Below are 20,432 nucleotides of genomic sequence, written 5' to 3' on the forward strand. Positions count from 1 at the left end.
TTCACACTACCCACGCTGGGTTAAGACAAAGATACAAAAAATTAAGACCATCAAGAGATTTCTGTGTACAAATTGTGCAAATCAAAGGCTTCTACAAATGAATTACAAAGCAAGTAATCTATACATACACAAAAAGACTTCCATTTAAGATACTCAGGTGTTAGAGCTACAAAGTTAACTACACTGGAAATACCTAGCTTCCATTCTTTAAATCCAAAATAACAATAAAGTTAGCTATTTGTGTTTTGGAAAATATTTATGTTTGAACGATGAGCACAGTCGTACATTTTCACAATGTAAGAATGTTTTCTAAAAGGAGACAGTTCTGTAAAATTATTTATCACAAAACTAGTACATTCACAAAAAAAGTATTCCGAACAGAGAAGACGTGAAACAAAAAAAGGTTACCCTTCCTTGAACGAATACAGGCAAAACTATACAAAACCCTGAGACACAAAAACACAACAAAATGACAATAAGAAATGATAGTTTGAAAAAAACAAAAACAAAACCCCAGCTTGAAACAGAAAAGTATCTTCTTCAGCTGTTAACGGGCCACATTCTCTCTCGCCAGCTTGTATTTTAAGTTGAGGAGGAAGATACAAATTTAGCTCACCAAAATTGAGGGAAGCCCAAGTCCAACGTCTAAAAATACAGACAGGAAGATTGTTTCTGTGCACAAAATCATACACTTCCCCAAATGTCTTCTCCAGTTCCCCGTACGCCTGGCAGAGCAAAGGTCTAATTCAGTCTATCAGCAGTCCAAATAAATTACACCTGAGTAAATGCCCAGTGTCAGGAGGGAAGAGGAACCACAAGAAAGGACAGCCGGCTTTCTTTTTGAGTTCACTGTAAAACAACATGTCAGTGAGAGACACTCGTGCGTCCTTTCAGAGGCTGTTAAACTGGTCATCTACTGGCGAGATGATGGAGTGAGTCAGTTGGAGCAGTGCAGGGCCGACACAGTCACAGTAGCTTATTTGACCCGGGTAAGGTGGAAAGAAAGAAAACTCTTGAGCACACGTCTATGCTATCGCTCTGTTCCCCGGCTGTGGCTCACATGTTATATAGAGACCGTTGTGTGAAGTCCCTGCAGTATACATGGCAACGGGGTCCAGCTCAGGCTAGTGGCGACATGAGAAAGTTACACAAGAACGAAGAGTAAACAGATCAGGTGGAAAGAGGCCGCAGACTTCCAGTCTCTGGGCTGTTTCCAGGAATCAGGCCTTCGCTCCTCTGTGGATGAAGATAATGTGAATCAGGCTGGATGGAGCCACAGCAGGAGCACAGCACACAAAACCTTCCTCTTCCTCCTCCTCCTCTCTGCAGCCAGCGAAGGGAGACTGAATACCAGACACCACGGCTGACCTGGAGGGGAAAGAGACAGAGGGAGATTAATGTTTGGGTCCTGTGAACTCAGAGGAGCCACTGTTGTTGTATGAGGACCGACCACATGACCAGAGGGGGCGGCCGGGACATTCTCAGGAAAGCGGAGAGGAATGCAGGGACTTGGGTCCTCCGAGCTACACATCAGCTTATCACCATGCCATTTTATCAGGCTTACCCACACAGCGTTAATAATGCAGGGTGGCCTGTTATTTAACCAAAGTCCTCCTGGCATGTGGGATTAAGCTGCTCGAGCCATTTATGTCACTAGGTAATAAATATCTGAGGGTGGCAGTGAAGAGTACCCCGCTCTGTAAAAATAAGCTTCTCTGGACTCAGATAAAACACATTTTCCAAAACCATATGCTCATCTTCTTTATCCGGATATAAGTCACACATGCATGAGGTCTTATTATGGTTCAATTTTCTAAATTCCTGCCCGTGTTAAGAAGCACCATTTGTACGACACAACACTGAGACGAAGTCTTTGGAATTTCTCATCTCCGGCTCACGCTGCAACCCCAGATACTTGGAGCGTCTAATTTTCCTCCCCTGCTGTTACGAAGGAATGCTCCACTGGATATTTTTGGGGAGGTGGGTGGGGGGCGAATGTGATGTTTACATCTAATTAGCATATTTTTGATGATAACTCAGCTCTGCCATGGCAGATGAAGGATGTGCTTGTCGTCTCTGGATGCTGGGAGGTAGAGAGTTGACAGTGACAGGCAGGCTCTGCTGGGGGTTTGTTTGGATAACCTAATGAGTTCTCATTTCCATGGCCAACAAAGCCGGCTGATACTACAGAAGCCTCAACTGATCCATACACATCTGTTACTGTTGCGAATGCATCGCCTGGAGCACAACAGTAACTCGGAGCACTGTGCTACTGAAATAACAACACAGAGGCACAAAGAGATTCAAACAAACTTCAGATTAAGCGGCAGTAGGAAAACTGATCTGACTGTACATTTAAACCCTGTTGTACATTAAAGCGTGTCAGGTTCATGCTGTGCAAACTGTTGTGTTTTGTGTTAAACCCAAATCCTAAAATAGATCAATCAACAAAACGAAAAAAAAATGCAACAAATACAGCTCATCTCCGCATGTTGAATCCCTCGACAGAAACCAACTACTAGGGCTGATTTTTTTTGGGGGGGGATGTTGACATGTTGGGAAAAGCGCTTATTTGCGGCCAGTTAGCTTAGCTCAGCACAAAGACTGGAAACAAAAATCCACCCACAAGCACCTCTAATAACATAATTAATAAGAAGCAGAGTTATTTACATGCAGTTTCATTTAGTCTGTTGAAAAACTTAAGTGCAAAATTGAGACATTGTGGTGAAGCGAGACTGATTTACCAAAAACTACTGGTGCCCTAAGAGAAACCTCTAACTCTGCTCCCCCTTTCTGAATTAAGCCTAAAAGTGAAACAACAGTAGCAACATTTATCACAGGCAACTGCAGACCCGATGGAAGTTTCCACTGCTGCTCTGCTCTGTGTACATGTTCACAGGTCACAGTTTTGCTGCTGCTGGTCTAATCTCTCTGAAGTGCAGATGATGAAGAGCATGTCTCTGGACCTTAAATACTTTTCTGCTCTGCTCCGCTCCAACTACGACAATATTGCCATTTCATACGCAGCTTTATTTTTAGTCGTCTATCTCTTGAGTTCGGTGAGAATATGCTTTCACACACACATTTGTGTTGTCGAGCCACTGGTGTGATCTGAACTCAGGTCAGCAAAAAAAAAGTACAGATTGAAAAATGTCTCTTGAGTGTTACTCAACTTTTTCATATAATTAGAAACACTCCAGAGGGGAGTGAGAGAGTTAGATTGTAGTGTCAGGCTGAATTCCACAAAGGTCATGTGTCTGTCATCATCCATCTAACAACCTGTCTCACACTCCAAACCTCTGCAACAAGGGTCCTGCTGTCTTCAGAAATGAGCTCAGAATCCCTTTATTATTACCCGTCATGTCAAGGTCAATTATATACAACACTTGGCTGTACCAGCCTCACTGTCCACGTTTGACGCATGTGTAAAACTATCATCTTTTTGGACAAACTCATCCTGACTTGTGTGTAAACTTTGTGTTTTTACTTCACTCACTGTACCAAAAATAGTCAAATCGACCTTCACAGATCTGACCTCCTCCTGCCAACAGGGAGGAGGATGTCTTGAGCGAGAAAGTGCGGGTTGCCAACATGGGGCGAGGTTAATAACTGTAACCCAGAAAGTACCCAGATGCCCTGTGTGTGTGTGTGTGTGTGTTTTGCTCCGGTCTGTTGCAGTAACCGCAGTGTGCTGCTGCTGAGAGGGATGGATGGAGGGAGTCCATGTGTCCTTTATCTGACCAAACAGATGGGCCGAGACTGTATGAAGTGATAGGATCTGGCACTCAGAGGTTTAACCTGACTCAGTCTGTCTGTTTCACATGGGAATAACGCCAGATTGAGTTTGACAAAAGTCTCAAATCTCAAGCTTTTCCATGATTTTAAGATGTCTAGCCACACAAGAACGCACACACACACACACACACAATGGGACTAGGTAACATTTATCAAGTGGATGACACCTGCATCGTGACATCCATCTATAGTGGTTTTTTTTGTTTTGTTTTGGTTTTATTGCACCTTGGACTCCATCTGTGCCTTCTATAGGCCCAATTACCCACAACACACCGACCCAAAAGCTGAGTCCTCTTTCTTTATCTGTCCCTTGTGTCCGGCAAGGCCTGTGCCATGTTTACTAATGACCACCTAGAATTCCACTGTATTGACCACGGTATGAATCACAGTCACTTCATTTACATGAGTCTGCATTGTTTTGGGGGACGAATAAAGGACTGGTAGACTCGCACATCTTGGTACAGCTGCAGAGTATAATGAGCCGCGTCTTGATGAATCCTCGTAGAAGCTCCAGTTTTAAGACCGGGGGACAAAGAGCGTCTCTGTGACTGAATGCGCGCCACTTCAGCGCTACTTCAGCGGCGCAAATATTACGTAATTCAGATTAATTACCAGGCAGACACACACACTGTCCCGTCCCAGCTGGCTTCCTGAAGAGGCCCCTGTAACTGTATGACAGCTCGTCTCTTTTTGAGGGTGTAATCAAATTAGTCTGGGTGATTATTCAGCCATTTTAAGCATCTTTTTCCCTTTCGCTTTTTTGTTACTCGCAGCGTGGAGAAAAGACCAATAAAAACTCCATTAGGTTTATGCAAATTTAAGCGGCCGTGCCAAGGGCTGTAATGTGGCAGATTGATTACTCAAGGGACTGGAGACAAAGTGTGTGCGCGCACGTGCTAACTTTAACTGTGTATGTGTCTGAGCGAGCGGAGGTGGGATCTTGTTGTACACAGATGCCGCAATAAAAGCCTCATTCAGCCTGTGTTCCTGGTGGCCCTCACAGCGAGGCATTAATAAAACATTAGTATTGAGTGACTGGGGGCCTCTGCACTCCTCCTCCCTGATCCCACTGTGACCTTTCCTTTTTACAGCAGCTGTCTGGGGATGCAGGGAGTCCGCCGATGACCCCCCCCCCCCGACCTCTCCAGGTGTACCCTATCACACACAGCCGTGCCCACCTCATAAGTGCTTGGTGGTTGAAGAAGCCGTTAAAAAAGGAGAATGCTGCTTATGTCTGTGATTTGGAGCGGAGAGGGGTGATGAGGAGGGAGGGATAGAAGGAAACGGGGGGACAATGGCTCAAGTGTAGATAACAGTCATTTCTGGGGCTGTTATAGTCCAGTGGTTTAAAAGGAGAGAGAGGGACTGTGCTGAACTTTGTGCAGGGATCTCCGGTTACATCCTGTCTGCCTGTAGTCTAGTACCAACAACAGACCGGATTACACCCCGATGCCATTTGATGTATGACCTCCAAAACATACAGCGAAAATACCATTTCAAACCGAGCTGCCAACTGTAAAGATCACACAAGACAAAGAGAAAATATCACACAGAGCCCGACCGTGCCCACCTCGTAATATCAAAATCACGTCTGTTTAAACCTCCATGTTTTCAGTTTATTTAAGAGCCGTCTAGACCATAACAAATACGGACCATAATACTTTAACATTTACAAATACTTTTCCATCAACAGTGGGTTCTGGTTTGGCACTGAAGACTGCAGTTGGTCACATCTGGTGGAAATGCACAAGGCTCCACACACTACAGTAGGTGGTGACAAAAAGAGCAGGGAGGCTGGTAATCCCATACAGGCCACGCACACTGCCAGGACAACTGAAAGGCCTCAACCACAAGGCAACATTAACAAATCTTTACTAATGGGAATGCAGGCCACACCTTCATTCCTCCCAAATTAGAGTGAGGATGGATGGCTTTTTAAAGGACAGGCAATGCCAGCAATGCAATGTGTGTGTGTGTGAGTGTGTGAGAGAGAGTGTAGTATAAGTAGAAAACGAGTGGTTTCACAACTGTGTAAAAACTTACAATACTACTAGTGAATACTTGAACAGCTGACTGGTGGTTTTCAGCCCGATCATAAAGATGAAAGGAACACACACGCACACACACACACACAATCATTTTCCTCTCTGATCCTAGCTGAAAGTTGACAGCCTCGGGAGCAAAGTATTTTTAGGCAGGCGTTAGCCTCGGCTGCCAAAGGCGCAAAATATAGCTCTGCTTCTCCTGGTCTTACCCACTCTCTGCTTCATCCTCCTCCTCTGTTTGAGTATATACTGTATCTGTGAATGTATGTGTGTGCGTCCTGCTCTATGTCACTTTTTTCCTAAAATCTTTGCCCCCCCCACTCTCCAGTCTCGGGTGAGAGAAAGTCAAGCGGCGTCAGGGTAGGACGCCTGCTCACCAAGCTGGAAATCTGAGCTTTTTCCATGACTGCTGTAATTAAACATAAAGGCTGTTGGCGGTGTGATGGTTACTACCGTAACTGTGTAACTGAATTCATAAGGATGCGGTGCCTTGATCTTTTATAGCCAGGCTGTCTGTCTCCATCAGGCCTGAAAAAACCTTGACTAGCATGGAGACAGTGGTCCGTACCAGCAGCCTCATATTGCTAAGCCCCCAGCTCCATCATACCCAACTGTTTACTGTAGAAACAAGTCACACATAAGCCCTCTGCTTTTCACTTGCTTCCACTTAGCTTTTCTTTCAAACTTCTTGGCAGTGGAGAAAGTAGCTTGTTTGGAGTCACTCCGACAGGAAAAAACTGACCTTTGTTATAGAAACTTACTGACGCTAAATTATAGTTTTTGTTTTACTTTGATAAGGAAGCATTGAAAGAGATGCAGACCGCTGAATTTCTTATACTGTGGATTATGAATTTCTTGTGTATAATATTTTACGCATGACTCTCAGTAAAACGTGAGCATAAAGAAGCGATTATGGATGTTTGTTATAATTGATGACAGACGGGCAAACAGGCTGCATTAAACCAGTGAACATAAAGCACAAACTGATTACATAAGGACAGATACTGTATGTGCTCTGTGAAGAACTGTGAATGTAGTCTACCTAATGAAACTCTGCCGCATTTTTTTTACTTTAAAAATGCATAACTCTAGTAAAAGATAAAACCACAAAAATCCATCAATAAAAGATGCAGCCGAGTCTGAGCTTTTTTTAAAATGCAAATCTGGTGTAGCAACGAGCTGTTTTCCATTGATTGCATCAGTGCTAAAATCAAGATCACGGGACAGGGCTTGCATCATAAAACTAAAACGCCAGCTCCACCACCACTGGGCACAAGTTAAAAAAAAACTAAATCCCTTCAAAAACATCACTGCGTTTCCTCCTCTTATTTCATCTCCTAGACACTCTGTCCTTCTTGCCTCAGCCTGTGCAAAAAAAAAAAAGAAAGAAAAAAATTGAAAACACCTCAGGAGAAATTTATCATGTCTCTCGAACGAAACTGTGAAAACTGCCACCTGTCGTTCCTTCAGGCAGATTAGGAAGAGCAATTCTTCACTGATACGGTATCATACTTTTCAGTCAATAATATTTTCATACCCTAGAGATGGACCCCCCCCCCACACACACACACACACACACACACTTCTTCTCTAGACAGGTCGTCCTGTATTCTGTCACCTTATACGATGCTGAAGTAGATTTTTGTTTGTTTTTTAGCACTCGAGCACTCGAGTTAAGTGCTATATGAATAAAGTTGTATTATTTTATTGAAAACAAAAGAAACCTTTGTATAAAGAGGGAATTCAGCTGTTTTATGTGGAAACTTGACTCAGCAAAACCTCCTTGTGCCCCTCTACCTCCAAGCCCTCTATAACTTTTAAATGTCATCTGTCAAATCACCTTTAACACCTGCTCTGAGGTACTGACTCATAACAGGGAGTCAGTTAGCACCCAGCAGGCTGGCCCTGCGCAGCACTGGCGCTACAAGCACAGACCTGATCCCAGCCTCTCCACCTCGCTGCTGACGCTGACACAGCTCTTGTGTTGTGGCTCTCTCTCTCTCTCTCTCTCTCTCTCTCTCTCTCTCTCTCTCCCTCTCTCTCTGTAATTAGCAGCACCACCGACATTCCTCCTGCTCCTTAAACCAGGACCCCACCGTGTTTATCCATCGCACCAGCTAGATAATGTGTAACTGTAACCACTGGCAACCCCGACAACAACGTGGGGTTTTAAAACTGGCCTCGTCCGGTTCAAACTAACACTCACGTGGGTTTGTTAAATAAGTGACAGAGCGGTTTGAGCTGATTAAAGATATTCTTGTTCCTATGGAGTCAGTTCCCATTATTATGTGACAATAGGAACACTATGAATAGCACATGTAATCCACATCTTGTTTGTTTGTGCCACTGTAAGGAGCCTAGAATTACTCACCGTAGAAACAGTGCGTCCCTCTATGCCGAGAGGTACTTCCATGTGCTGACGAAGGCGGTGGGAATGAGTGAGTAGGGCACGCTGGTCACACTGTCCCAAGAGTCTGATGATGGATCGTAACAGTCTAGTGTCTTGCACCTCTGAGCTCCAAAGTATCCCCCGACGACATATAGTCTATTTCCTGACGCCACTGCATGGCAGCTGATCCGTTTGGCCGTCACGTCACCAAACTTGGACCACTGGTATGTCTCGCTGTTGAAGCGGTAAGCAGAGCTGGCTGAGAATTCAGTGTCTCCGCCGATCACCACGACGTGGTTGCCGACTACAGCTGCGGCCGTGTATCGCCACAGCTGCGGGCAGGCGGCCGGTACAGACCACCGGTTCTGGCACGGGTCAAAGCACTGCACCTTGGGGTACTTCTCTCTGTTGACGCTGGTGCCCCCGAAGGCAAAGAGTTTGTTTTTGGCACCGACGACGGCGGCGTTGCTCACGCCTTCTCTGAGCGGAGCCACCAGCGTCCATTTGTTGGTCTGAGGGTCGTACTGTTCTACCTGTTTCAGAGACACAGATGGAGACGCGGGGAAGGATCCCGCCAGAGAAGTGTGTCCTCCCACGACGTACAGCATGTGGTCGAGCTCCGCTGAACCGTGTCCGAACCTGGCTACCAACATGGGGGCGGCTTTGGACCACTCGTCGTGTAACGTGTCATAGACCCAGACATCTTTGGAGGCTCCGTTCTCAGAGCCACGCCCTCCAGTGACGTAAACCTGAGAGATGGGCAGAGAAATCACATTTTTGAGTGCACCCACTTCACATAAAATGAAAATACAAAAACTGAAGTGTGTAATGGCGCATTTCCACTAGCACGGCTCGGCTCGATACGGCTCGGCACGGCACGGCTCGGCTCGGTTTGGTTGTGTTTCCATTACAACTGAGTATCACTAGTGCCGCCGTGACGTCATTTACACGGCGCCGAGCAACGCTCTAAACTCTGTAAATATATAACTTTAGCAACATTTGAAACATTTTCAGGCGAGAAAGTAGTCGTTTAGATCCCCAACGTGTTGAAAAACTGACTAAATACCAGCTGTTTACAATTTTGTTTCAACGAAGTCGGCGTTACTAAAGCTAGCCGTAGTGAGCAACGCACTTCCGGTTATTTTCACAAAATAAAATACCCGTTGCCTTTTATCATAAGGAAAGCCATTACGATAGAACTGGTGCTTTTACTTTGTAAACAGGAAGTGAACCTACCCTCGCTGTAGCTAGCTTTAAACCGCCGTTTTGACTGCTCTCATCCCCATAACGGCATTTAATTTTCAATATGCCTTACCGGAGAGTCTTGCCAGCTCCGAGATCGGCCTGGTTCATTGTAAAACATTTATTTATTGATGTAAATGTGGTGTTTTCTGTGCGTACAGACCCCAAGGCAGTGCTGCTCTTCTGTCTAACCACAAACAAACTGCTGCTACAGCCACAATTGTTAGATTTAATCAATGAGACCAACATTTAAGAGTTTAACCAGCCGGTGGTAAACCTCTAAAAAGCCATCGGGGAAGTTAATTAGCGGTCTGTTCTCCTCGGGGTGACGGTGGTAGGCTGGCCGGCGGAGCACGTCAGGAGCCGGGCTGCTGCCTCTGTGATGAACCGGTCGCTGCTCGGACCTGGAGCTTCACTTCTCCGAAAAACATCGGGGCAAACTTCTAAACAGCCGTCGTTTGGATAAACTAACCGCACATGGGGATCTAAACAGTTACTTTCTCGCATGAAAAAATATTAAAACTTAATAAAGTCACGTAATAACAGAGCCAGTCTAAATATTAGAAATTCTCTGGTAATAACAGCTTCAGCAGGAACATTTCTGTTGTCGGTCGTCGCTTCCAGTGACGACACTCATCGGCCAATCAGTGGAAGGCAGTCGGCTGACGTCACGTTTTAGTAACGCTTCGGCTCGCTTGGAACCAGGGCTGAGGTGATACCAAAACTGTACCCGGTTGCAGGTACTGCGTGCTAGTGGAAACACGCAATAGCGCGCCGAGCCGTGCCGTACCGAGCCGAACCGTGCTAGTGGAAATGCGCCATAAGTGTCAAATTCATACCTTGCAACCAATCGCACAGGCGCTGCATTCTTTCCTGGGGCTGGGGATGTCCGTTTTGGGGGTGATCTCCTTGGTCTTGTTGTCGATCACGTAGACTTTATCACACATGAATGTCTGTCCTCCCAGCAGCAGCAGGGCCTGGCTGACCTTTCTCGGCCGAGCGCAGAACCCCGTTACGATGCCGTCGTTCTGGAGGATCCTCATCTTGCACCGCACGGCGTCTTCGACGATCTCCCGGCCCACCTTATGGCACATGACCAGCTCTTCCGAAGCGACGTTCTTCAGCAGATACGTTTCGGGCAGTAGGGCCAGGCGGACGCAGCGCAGCAGCTCAGGCAGCTCGCTGTGCCTCTGCTCCATGTCGGCCTTGACCCAGTCGATGACAGCCTCGTACACGAGACTCTCATCCTCCACCTCCAGTTCCTCGCTGAGAATGAGCTCCTTGACTTTGTCTCTCGGCAGACTGAGGAAGTCCTCCGTCTTGAAAAGAGTAGCAAAGTTTGCCAAGCACATCCTCCACGACAGCTCGTACAGTCTCTGACACTGATGGGCGTCCGACAGCAGCATCATCCCCAGACAGTTCGAATGATGGAGGTTCTTTTCAAGAAACTCCGCCGCTGCATCCCGGATGTCGTGGAACTGAAGCATGTCACCGGCTTCCAAGAGAGACTCCGCGTTTTCCTCGTTGATTATGACTCGAGCCGAGTAGGCGTAATCGAGCAGGAGCTCCAGAACCTCCGGGTGGAGGGAGTCGTGGAAGTTGACTTCGGCGTCGCGACTCTCCCTAAGCCCACCGCTGAACATGGCCTCGAAGTATCGGCTACAGGAGGCCAGGACAGCTCGGTGACAGGGGAACAGTCGGTTTCCGGCCTTCAGGATAACATCTGTGAAGACTTTTCGCTTGCGCAGCAGGTTGAGCTGAGTCAACAGGCTGTCGGCGTGGGATGTCTTGTGGAAGAGCTGGATATTCATGGAGCCGGAGCTGGAGCGAGACTTTCTGTTTTCGTGGTTACTGACGGACATCTTGACTTGAACCTAGAAAGGAGGAAATACAGAGGGGAAAAATATGAGCACAAGTACACAGAGCCACTCCTTTGCATTTGTTTGATTTGATAACTGGACAGGCGGAAGGATTTTATTGATGTGCGCTCGTTTTGATGTGAGCACCACCATAAACACTCCCATTTTATAGTCAAACAAATGTCATTATAATAGCTGGAGAATAGCACACTGATGGACTCATATCAGTGTGCTGGTTAACATCGGAAGTGAACTTCAGACTTTGGAGAGATGAAAGCGGATCAGATAAGAAGCTGTGCCACAGAAACCAGTTTGTGTGCAGTGTGCCACAAACATTTACACAAATATCAATGTCGAAACTGATCCGAGCCACCTTATACCATATCCTAACTCAGCGTTTCTCAAACTTTTTTCAGTCAGGGCACCTTTCAAAAGTGAATAAAATCTCAGGGCACCCCTGTGTAAAATGTAATTCAAAATGACACTGCATAGCCTATATGTAGGCTAAATGTCCTGTTTATTTAGATGGGACAGTATTATTTAACAGAGCATAATACAAACTGTAAATGCAGGGTGCACAGGTGCCTCTGTAGCCTACATATGCACACACACGCACACGCACACAATAATCCGCAATGTGAGAGGAAGAGAGAAAGGTCTACATCCGCGCAGCGCAGGCACGCGCTCAAATGAACATCCACCGGCGTCTCCGCTCCATTCTGACTCCGTTATGAACAATCAGAGAGTGTTTTTATACATCAAACGCACCGGAGTCGGAACAGAGCGGACACAGATCACCGGAGAGAGTAGGGGGTGTGACTCGTGATGTGTGCCTGTCTGTACGACGCATTTTTTTCATAGCGTCCTGTGTCCGGTGGACACACTGCTCTGAGTACCCGTGACCAACGGAGTGGTCTCTCTCTCTCTCTGAACACTGCAGAAACGAGCCGCCTCACGTCCGAGCCGCTTGATAAGTGCGGCACTGTTCCAAAAGTTGATTATTTCAACTCTGAGCGCTCTGAGCGCCGCGACAAAAAAAAAGAGAAGCCCCGAGAGCTTTTTTTTCCGCCGAGGGCGGGCTAAAAGGGCGTCCGGTGGACACGGCCCCTTTGCATATATGTAAAAAGAATGTATTCTATGAAATGTCAGAAGTGGTAATTTTTTTCACGGCACCCCTGACGCAGTCAGATGGCACCCCAGGGTGCCGCGGCACCCACTTTGAGAAAGGCTGTCCTAACTAACACAACTCTCTGTAATCAGTGCTAGGTAGAGAAGCAACACCTGGGTGTGTTGCTATCACATCTTTCCACCCCTATAAACATTTCAGGGCCGTGAGTCACCTCCAGCCAAAGCAAAAGCTAGTAGATTCCTGCCAGCCTGTTCTGTTTCTCTGCTGCTTCACATCCAACATGGTGCCAAAGGCAACGCTTACAAGCCCACATAAGATCTCACACCTCAGACCAGCTCCTTCAGGATAAAATTATGTAACCACTGTGCAACAGATAAGACCCCCATCTTTCTTTTGATCATCTGCATCTTGGCTCACAGCAGCTGTTTTCAGCTGGGAAAAAATATTCTTTGCAAATGTTTATGCTCAAGTTAAAATATGATTAACTTTATTGCATCCTGGAGTCAAATTAGACTAAATTCAATTATGTAATAACATCATATCCAAGCTTATTACGACCATAACTAGTTTACAGCTATGATTGTATGCTACAGTGGGTTAATAAAGACTGTACACAACTTGAAAACGACCAAACAAATATCTTCCGCATAAAAGCCTCCATTGTTCTACAGCAGATAAATTTAAGTCGGCTATTCAGGCCCACTGAAAAGGGGCAACGGTGGACTTCCGTGGAGGGACTCAGCGTGAAATCCAATTCGTTTTGTGCAGTAAATGTGAAACTCCGGTCAGCACTTCAGCATGCGCTCAACTTTCCTCCCAAGTTAGCAGCAGCGGCAGCAGCAGCAGCAGCAGCAGGAACAACAGCAGCAGCAGGCTGCAAACATCCAGGCTGCTACAACCAGCCGACATCAAAGGACCCAGTGTTACAGCCTGTGACTAAAAAACTTTCATTTCGGGAAGTTTGGAGGAAACGTAAAAGCAGCACGTATCACGGGGGTGCGACACTTGAGGGGGAGGATTAGGAGTTTAAATGCTTACCTTGATAGGAGCAGGGCTCAGCCGGATTCCTTTATCTCGATTACAACTTGTTCCGCCGCCTGTTCGTTTGAAGTTGTGGCTCACTTTTAGACGACTCCTCCGCTTTCCGAGTCTAACACTTTATCACATCCTAAACTGCTGGAGAACGGTTGAGCCATTTGTATTCCTCGCGAGCTCTGAGTTCCAACACAAAAAAACTAGTAAATATAAACAATGATATTTAAATTTGTATGTCGGTCTGTTCTCGGAGAGCCACGCAGCCTTCAGCAGAGCAACGAGTCGGGCGCAGAGAAAGAGCAGGGACACTGGTAGTGCTCACCGAGGCTCCGCCCACTCCCGCTGCTCATGGCCAATCAGCGCACACCTTGCAGAACCAGGCAGCCCTGCGCTTTATCCAAAAAGCAATCATTGTTCTATATCAATGCCATAAAAAAAAGCACCTGCCACTGTGTGCTTCACCTGCCTGCTTTGTTACTCACTTTCACTTGGATCTGCACGGAGAATAAAATCTCCAGTTTTGTAAGGCAATGCAAGATTATATTTACAGACAGTATATCCAAAGCAGTATTAGTATGTGTAGTAACGTCTAGTAGCTTTATATTTAAAATCTATATGCCTAAATTTCATTCAGTAGAAGGCACAAGCAAAAATAAAATTAGTACTTCCTTAGGTCAAGAACACATAACAGTGTCATAACCCAGTGTTGGATTTAAGCACCACATGTACAGCCATGTAAGTGCCTATAAGTAGGGCACTAAAGTGAATTCCTAATCATTTCCACTGCCTTCCAGAAATACCGAGGTTATGAGCTCCTCCGATGCAGCCAACAGTTCAGTAATGCTTACTGTAAATTTTATTGCCAGGGATGAATTTTTAAAAGCTGTTACAAAGCTGTCTCCACACTGCTGGGAATAAAACTTATGAGAGAAATGGGGCGGGATGCCTGAGGCCATAATTCATTAATCATTTGTTTGGCCTAAGAGCTTCAAACATACTGTAACCAAAAATATTGGACTCATAGCTTACAGTATAACCTAGCCTACCTATCATGTTTCAATCCTGCATATTGATAAAAATCACAAACATTTACAAATAATGAGAGAATTTTCAAATATTAAGTTACACGTTAAGTCAAAACAAAACAGGATATTGATGCAAAATTTACCCAAATACTAGTGCTGCCTGGTACTAGATCAGCATCTTACAAGCACAGTGTTGCGCTCGCTCCTCAGACTGCCAGCTCCACATAACCAACAGTCTTATTGATCATATGATGGCAGGTTAAAGTCCTTTTGAGGACCATGAGGTCACTTCTCCAACTGAGTTCCTGACATTTTCTGATGGATTTAAGCACTCGTGAGGCTCACAGGAATTTATCAAGAATGTCCCTCGGTTCCAGGCAGGTTATCAGGACAAGAATCAGGCCGGGTAACAATCAGCCAAGTCAGCCTCATACACAAGGAATTTTCTTTGGCTGCTTAAAACATGATACAACCTCAAGGTTATAAAAGCTCCATAAACACTTTGAAGACTTTTATTGTATAATTAAAACTCACTTCTGTTAAAACTGTGAATATCTACTTTAATTAAATACAGTGCACAGTTTCAAGGAACATGTAGTTCTTTGGTGGGACATGTCGCAACATGTTTGCAGGTGTAATAATAAATGACATTGAAAATGGCTTGATTCCATTTTGGGTGGAGTGAGGGCCCTGCTGTCGTGCACACTGGCTCCACGGTTTACTGCGACTCTTAAAAGCAACTGAGGCATTTTAAAATACTATTATTTGCACCTGTGCTTTAACAGTCCCATGACAGTCAGCAAAGGAGAAGAAAGGAGTGATAGCCTATAATGAAAAACAAAAATCGAACATGGTAGAATTACTTAAAAGGTTAAATGGACTTGGGATATTTGAAATATTTGGGGTTTATAATAAGCTCTTTCTTATTCAAACAATAGAGGCTCTGAGCATTACTACTCCCTCCTGAAACTGACAGACTGAGAGACAGACTCTCCGACGGCAGAGTCAGTGCTCACTGCTCGGGATTCTCCTGCCTCTCTCTTTCTCTCTGTCTCACTCCCTCTTGCTGTCACTCAACAGCTGCTTTTGAAGATAAAAAACTGCTGCTGTTTCTCAACTGTCTGACTTTGTGTGTGTGTCTGCTTTCCTTTTATCCACTATGTCCTATTGTTTCCTTACAAGGGATTTAAATATCAGGGCCACTCATATCTCAAGTTACCAAGTTTTTTGGGGGGGCTGAGGGTGATGTAGGCTCCCTTTTTCTTTTCTTTATCATCTCCATTCTGTCATATGGGAGTCAATGGCACACTATATCTACATAGTAAAATTCATGTCTGTGTCTTAAGTGCTCTAGCGCCACCCAAAAATTAAAATTGTGGGTGCATTCATGCATGTTACTTTTGACTGTATGCCCAGTCCATTCAAAAGTTAGGTGGCCTATTGCATTCCATGAATGAAGCCAAGACCAACGCACCCTCTAACGTCAGTTTCCATCATTTTGCATTTTATGTATAAGTTTTTTGGGGTTTTTTTTGGAAGTTCACAGAAAAACATTAAATCTTCACTAAATCTGGCACAGAGAATCTTCAGACCAAGTCTCACAAAAACTATCACAAAGCATTTTTTATTTTCCAAAGCGTTCATCGGAAAATTGCAGCAAAGATGCCAAAGAGAAAGTATCAAATAGCAATCAGCAGTTGTATGTGTGAAAACTAAACGTTGCACATGGCAGGAGCCCATTAGGGGGCATCTCAACATATCTGGTGTCATTTGACCTCAAAGGGCTGCTGCAGTAAAAAAAATAAAAAAAATAAATTAAAAACCTGATCTAAAACTGCCATGAGATCAAGCAATTGTACGTGGGTGCCATTTTGGATTTGGTCAAAAACAAACCTTTTCCAATCATTTCCACAGATATTCTTGAAACCAAGCCTGACAAAATCCCTCAGAGCCAATTGAAAGGTGCCAAACAAGAAAACAAGTATCACAGCCAATCTTTAATCGACTGACATAAAACATGCTGTGTGTGGTGGTTACAACCATGCCCTTGACATAATGACATCGTTTTTCCATCTCAGCTCTGGCCTGCTTGGCTCCCACATTGCTGCTTGCAACTTTAGACTTGAAAGCCCCCAGAGGAACCTCTAAACAGTCTTGTGTAACCTCAGCATTTGACACCAATAAACACACTTTAGTAATTTACATTCTCATAACCATTGTTGCTGGTGCACACTGAAGCCCCCCTTGTAGCCGACTAGGCCAAATGCTTTCATACACACAAGTGTGCCTACAGAAGATTAAGAATTTAAGAAGATTAGATTAATGAACTCATGATTGTAATCTAGGGTTAATTCATTTTGCTGCACTTTAATCCAACTCTCCCCTCCCCCTATTCACCCCTGTGGCTTGAAGCCAAACTGGTGTGAGGAGGACATGTGTGTATGTGTGTGTGTGTGTGTGTGTGTGTTTGCACTGGTATATTGTGTGACTGGTCATTAATTACTCTCAGGCAGGCACGCCACTAATCAGACCCCCCGCAATTACTCCTCAACGCCCCCAGCATTGCCACAAACCATTCACAGAATGCTGGTTTAGATGACAGTAACGGTCATCGCATTGTTGCCTGCAGACTCACTGTACCCCATATTTGTTCACTCAAGGCAGGTGGTCTTCTCAGTGAGGTCACCCTGTCTGAAACACGAGGAGAGGGGTCCTCGGAGGGGGTCATCCTCACATTCAGACCTCAACAACAAACAATACCGAAGATCTTATCACTTTCTATTTATGAAGTTGGCTCCTGCTTCCAGAGTAGTTTATTTTTATTTATTTATTTACCCAGGCACGTTGACAGGTTTAGTCAAGTTGCCAGAGCAGTTTACAGTAACAGCCTAGAAGTGACAGACTAACAAGCAGGCAACATAATTATGCAGTGGATAAAAAGCACATTGCAATGACATTTAGGCTAGTTGAAAACAAAACAAAACAAAACAAACACAAGAAAACATTCACTGACTGGCTGAAAGGAGCAGCAGTCCTGAAAAAATAAAAATAAATCTGATCCTGATTCTTAAACTGCTCCTTCATTACTGGACATTAGACTTGTGTCTTTGGTGATAGATCCATGTGCCATACAGTGACTGAGTATAACACCATTCAGAGGAGTATATCGCCACCGTGTGGTAAAGATGCGTAGGTGCATGTGTGTGTGTGTGTGTGCGTGTGTGTGTGTGTGTGTGTGTGTAAAGGCAAAAAGGAATTATTATTTTTTTGGCTATGTATTTATTTATTTGTTACACCGTAATCTCAGCCGTGACCACGCACCAAAAAACAAAACAAAACAAAACAAACAAAAACAAAACGAAAAAACAAAAAAACAAAACCCAACTACATTTCCCATGATTCGCATCACTCTATGCGGAAATGACGTGTACCGACTTCCGCCGCTGTCAAGGGCACAGAAAACTAACGTTACCAAACCTAGCCGCGGCTGCTCACACGTGTTTACACAAGATCTATTAAAGCGACTGTTTCAGGTGTCGACGCCGGCGGACATGGACGGGTTCGGCTCAGACTTCTCCGCAGGAGGATCCGGCGGTAAAATAGACTCCGGTGTCATCATGGAGCAGGTGAAGGTCCAGATCGCGGTGGCTAACGCTCAGGAGCTGCTACAGGTAAATGAATGGTGCTAAGCTAACAAGGCTAACCTGAACCTTAGAAGGACTAATGCAAACTGTGATAAAGTTAAACAGCGAATGGTATGAGAAACTTTATTCATCCTGGAATGACTTAACATAGAGGTACGATACCGTATTAATGAATTACTTACGCACATTTGAAAATGCTGCTGATGCAAAGCAAAGTTGAACACCTTGACTATTTAAGCACATCGATCTCAGTTCACTTCAACTGTGAATGTCTATGGGTATTTTAACAAATGTCAGTGATGAATACGGCAATAATGGCAACATTTGCATTCATGTTTCAGAGAATGACAGACAAATGCTTCAAGAAGTGCATAGGTAAACCTGGAAGCTCACTGGACAACTCCGAGCAGGTATGTGTTGCACTGTAACAGATGAGCAATAGTGCTGACACAAGCTGGAGCGCAAGAGGTTTTCATTTTGGATCAGATCAGTCTTTTTTTTAAATTTTATATCCCAGCAAATTAATTATGTTTAGTGTTTGAAATGTCAGTCGACCCTGAAACAAACTGAATGTCAGTCATGTTCAGTGAAATTGTTTGGGAAATTATTGGCATTTCATGAACAAGATCCCACATGATTCAACAAAGGGAGGACTAAATCATTATAAGTGTTAACCTTATTGTTTTCCTTCTCACAGAAATGTATTGCCATGTGTATGGACCGGTATATGGATGCCTGGAACACCGTGTCCCGAACGTACAACTCCAGACTACAGAGAGAAAGGGCTCGTATGTAAACACCCCCCTCTTCACCCTTCCCTTCCTTAGACTGCTGCTTACAGTGAGGAGGAGCACAGTACGCCTCCGGAGGTCACAAGCTCCACACTGGTGTGTCGAGGAAGCAGAAGCAGCAGCAGCAGCACACCATCAACATCTGTCATCATACCTCACAGACAGGCCAGGGAGAAGCCTGTGGACTCTAGCCATAACAATGTCTCTGTGGACGTTTTCATTCTGCTCTGAGGAACAGTCCAGTAACCAAGTTTGATTGATTATGTTTATGTGTTATAAATAATGAATTCTCTGGTTAACAAGCCAGCCTGCACTGTTAAAAGTTGCAGGTGTGTGGAGAATGAATTCAAATCTCTGAAATTGCCATTCAGAGTTACTGTGAAAGCGTATATGCATACATCAGCCCCATGTGTTGTGCAGGGTATACCCCACCTCTTGCACTTTGCATGCTGGGATGTAGCCTACTTTTAACCCCCCCTGCTCCTGAATAGGATAAGTGGTATGGAAAATAAATACATTGTTCCAATGTGGCAGTCATAAATAAATGAGCCAACTGCAACACTAGGGCCTTTGTGTTTTGGCATATTTATAACAGCCTCAATAGCAACACTTAATTCAGCCTGGCATCTTCCTGCATTCAAACTGAGGTTGAATGTCTCTTGTTTTCAATGGCCTCTACAATTAGGACACTTGATGCTGATTAATTCAAACAGGACTTAGTTCTCTCAGCCACTACAACGCTGTCAGCAGCCTGTCCACATTTGTTATCCAGTGTTTTCATTGTGACTCTGCTCAAAGAGAGACTTGGTATTTGTGCCAAGAAAATCAAGAGCCCTTAAGGGGCAACGCTGACTTTTCTTAACATGCTGTTACTCTGAAAGACCCTGCTTAAAATCACCAGGAAGAATTGAGAAGCAACTTGGTGTTTTCACAACCGTGAACCTGACATTCACAAACCTCTAAACAGTCCGATATCAAAGTACGCCTGGAGAACAAAAGTGTTTTGTCTGACCTGTTTTCTAGTTGTTACTCTATATGCCGCCCTCCACAGTAGTGGGCTTGTTTCAGCAGAGTCTGCCTTGCTGTAGACAGGGCACTGAACCTTTCTCTGTTTTATGTGTACGGTTTGTCAGATGTCTGGGAACCAGAATCCTTTTTTTTTCCTGCTGAGTTTTTGTAGGTGAGTAAGAACCAGAAAAGAAAAGCATGTGAACCTTGTTTGCAGTCTGATTGGAGTTTAACTTGAGCAATGGAATGATTTTCATGAGAATAAAGCTTGTCAATGGATCTATCTGTATGTTTCTTATTGAGAAGAATGCATATCTATCAGTGAAACATCACTTTAACCCTTTCCTGTAAAGCTGAGTCCAATGCTACTTTTCACACAGAAGTATTTGCCCCCAGAAAAACCCACATCCCAATACCAGTTATTAAATCAGATCTTTGTTGTATTTCTAAGAAAAGACACAAAAAAAGAA

The 20,432-nt window shown here is 44.7% G+C and overlaps 2 protein-coding genes across 2 annotated transcripts in view; one reads left to right on the top strand and one right to left on the bottom strand.

The window, feature by feature from the left end:
- Nucleotides 1-13,780, bottom strand: part of enc3 (ectodermal-neural cortex 3) — a 13,966-nt gene extending 186 nt beyond the window's left edge. Inside the window, exons 1-4 of the mRNA XM_085774375.1 lie at nucleotides 13,498-13,780; nucleotides 10,311-11,345; nucleotides 8,212-8,978; nucleotides 1-1,368 (exon numbers count right to left, since the gene is read on the bottom strand). The exon at nucleotides 1-1,368 is cut by the window's left edge and continues 186 nt beyond it. Of these exons, the coding sequence (XP_085630501.1) occupies nucleotides 8,232-8,978; nucleotides 10,311-11,333 (1,770 nt within the window). The 5' untranslated portion in view covers nucleotides 11,334-11,345; nucleotides 13,498-13,780 and the 3' untranslated portion in view covers nucleotides 1-1,368; nucleotides 8,212-8,231. The remainder of the gene's footprint in view (nucleotides 1,369-8,211; nucleotides 8,979-10,310; nucleotides 11,346-13,497) is intronic.
- A 4,184-nt stretch (nucleotides 13,781-17,964) lies between these two features.
- On the top strand, nucleotides 17,965-20,241 carry timm13 (translocase of inner mitochondrial membrane 13 homolog (yeast)). The gene is made up of 3 exons (XM_085774380.1): nucleotides 17,965-18,190; nucleotides 18,505-18,573; nucleotides 18,861-20,241. Exons 1-3 carry the CDS (start codon nucleotides 18,071-18,073, stop codon nucleotides 18,957-18,959), a joined length of 288 nt encoding a protein of 95 aa, XP_085630506.1. The 5' UTR covers nucleotides 17,965-18,070; the 3' UTR covers nucleotides 18,960-20,241.
- Nucleotides 20,242-20,432: the final 191 nt, after the last annotated feature.

The sequence above is a fragment of the Trachurus japonicus genome, chromosome 4, assembly GCF_045865225.1.
Source record: "Trachurus japonicus isolate A0001 chromosome 4, Traja_1.0".
Lineage (NCBI taxonomy): Eukaryota > Metazoa > Chordata > Actinopteri > Carangiformes > Carangidae > Trachurus > Trachurus japonicus.

Coding starts and splice junctions, on each gene's coding strand:
- timm13 (XM_085774380.1), top strand. CDS start 18,071: ATGGACGGGTTCGGCTCAGACTTCTCCGCAGGAGGATCCGGCGGTAAA. Junction 18,191..18,504: donor ACGCTCAGGAGCTGCTACAG/GTAAATGAATGG, acceptor TTCATGTTTCAG/AGAATGACAGACAAATGCTT. Junction 18,574..18,860: donor CACTGGACAACTCCGAGCAG/GTATGTGTTGCA, acceptor TCCTTCTCACAG/AAATGTATTGCCATGTGTAT.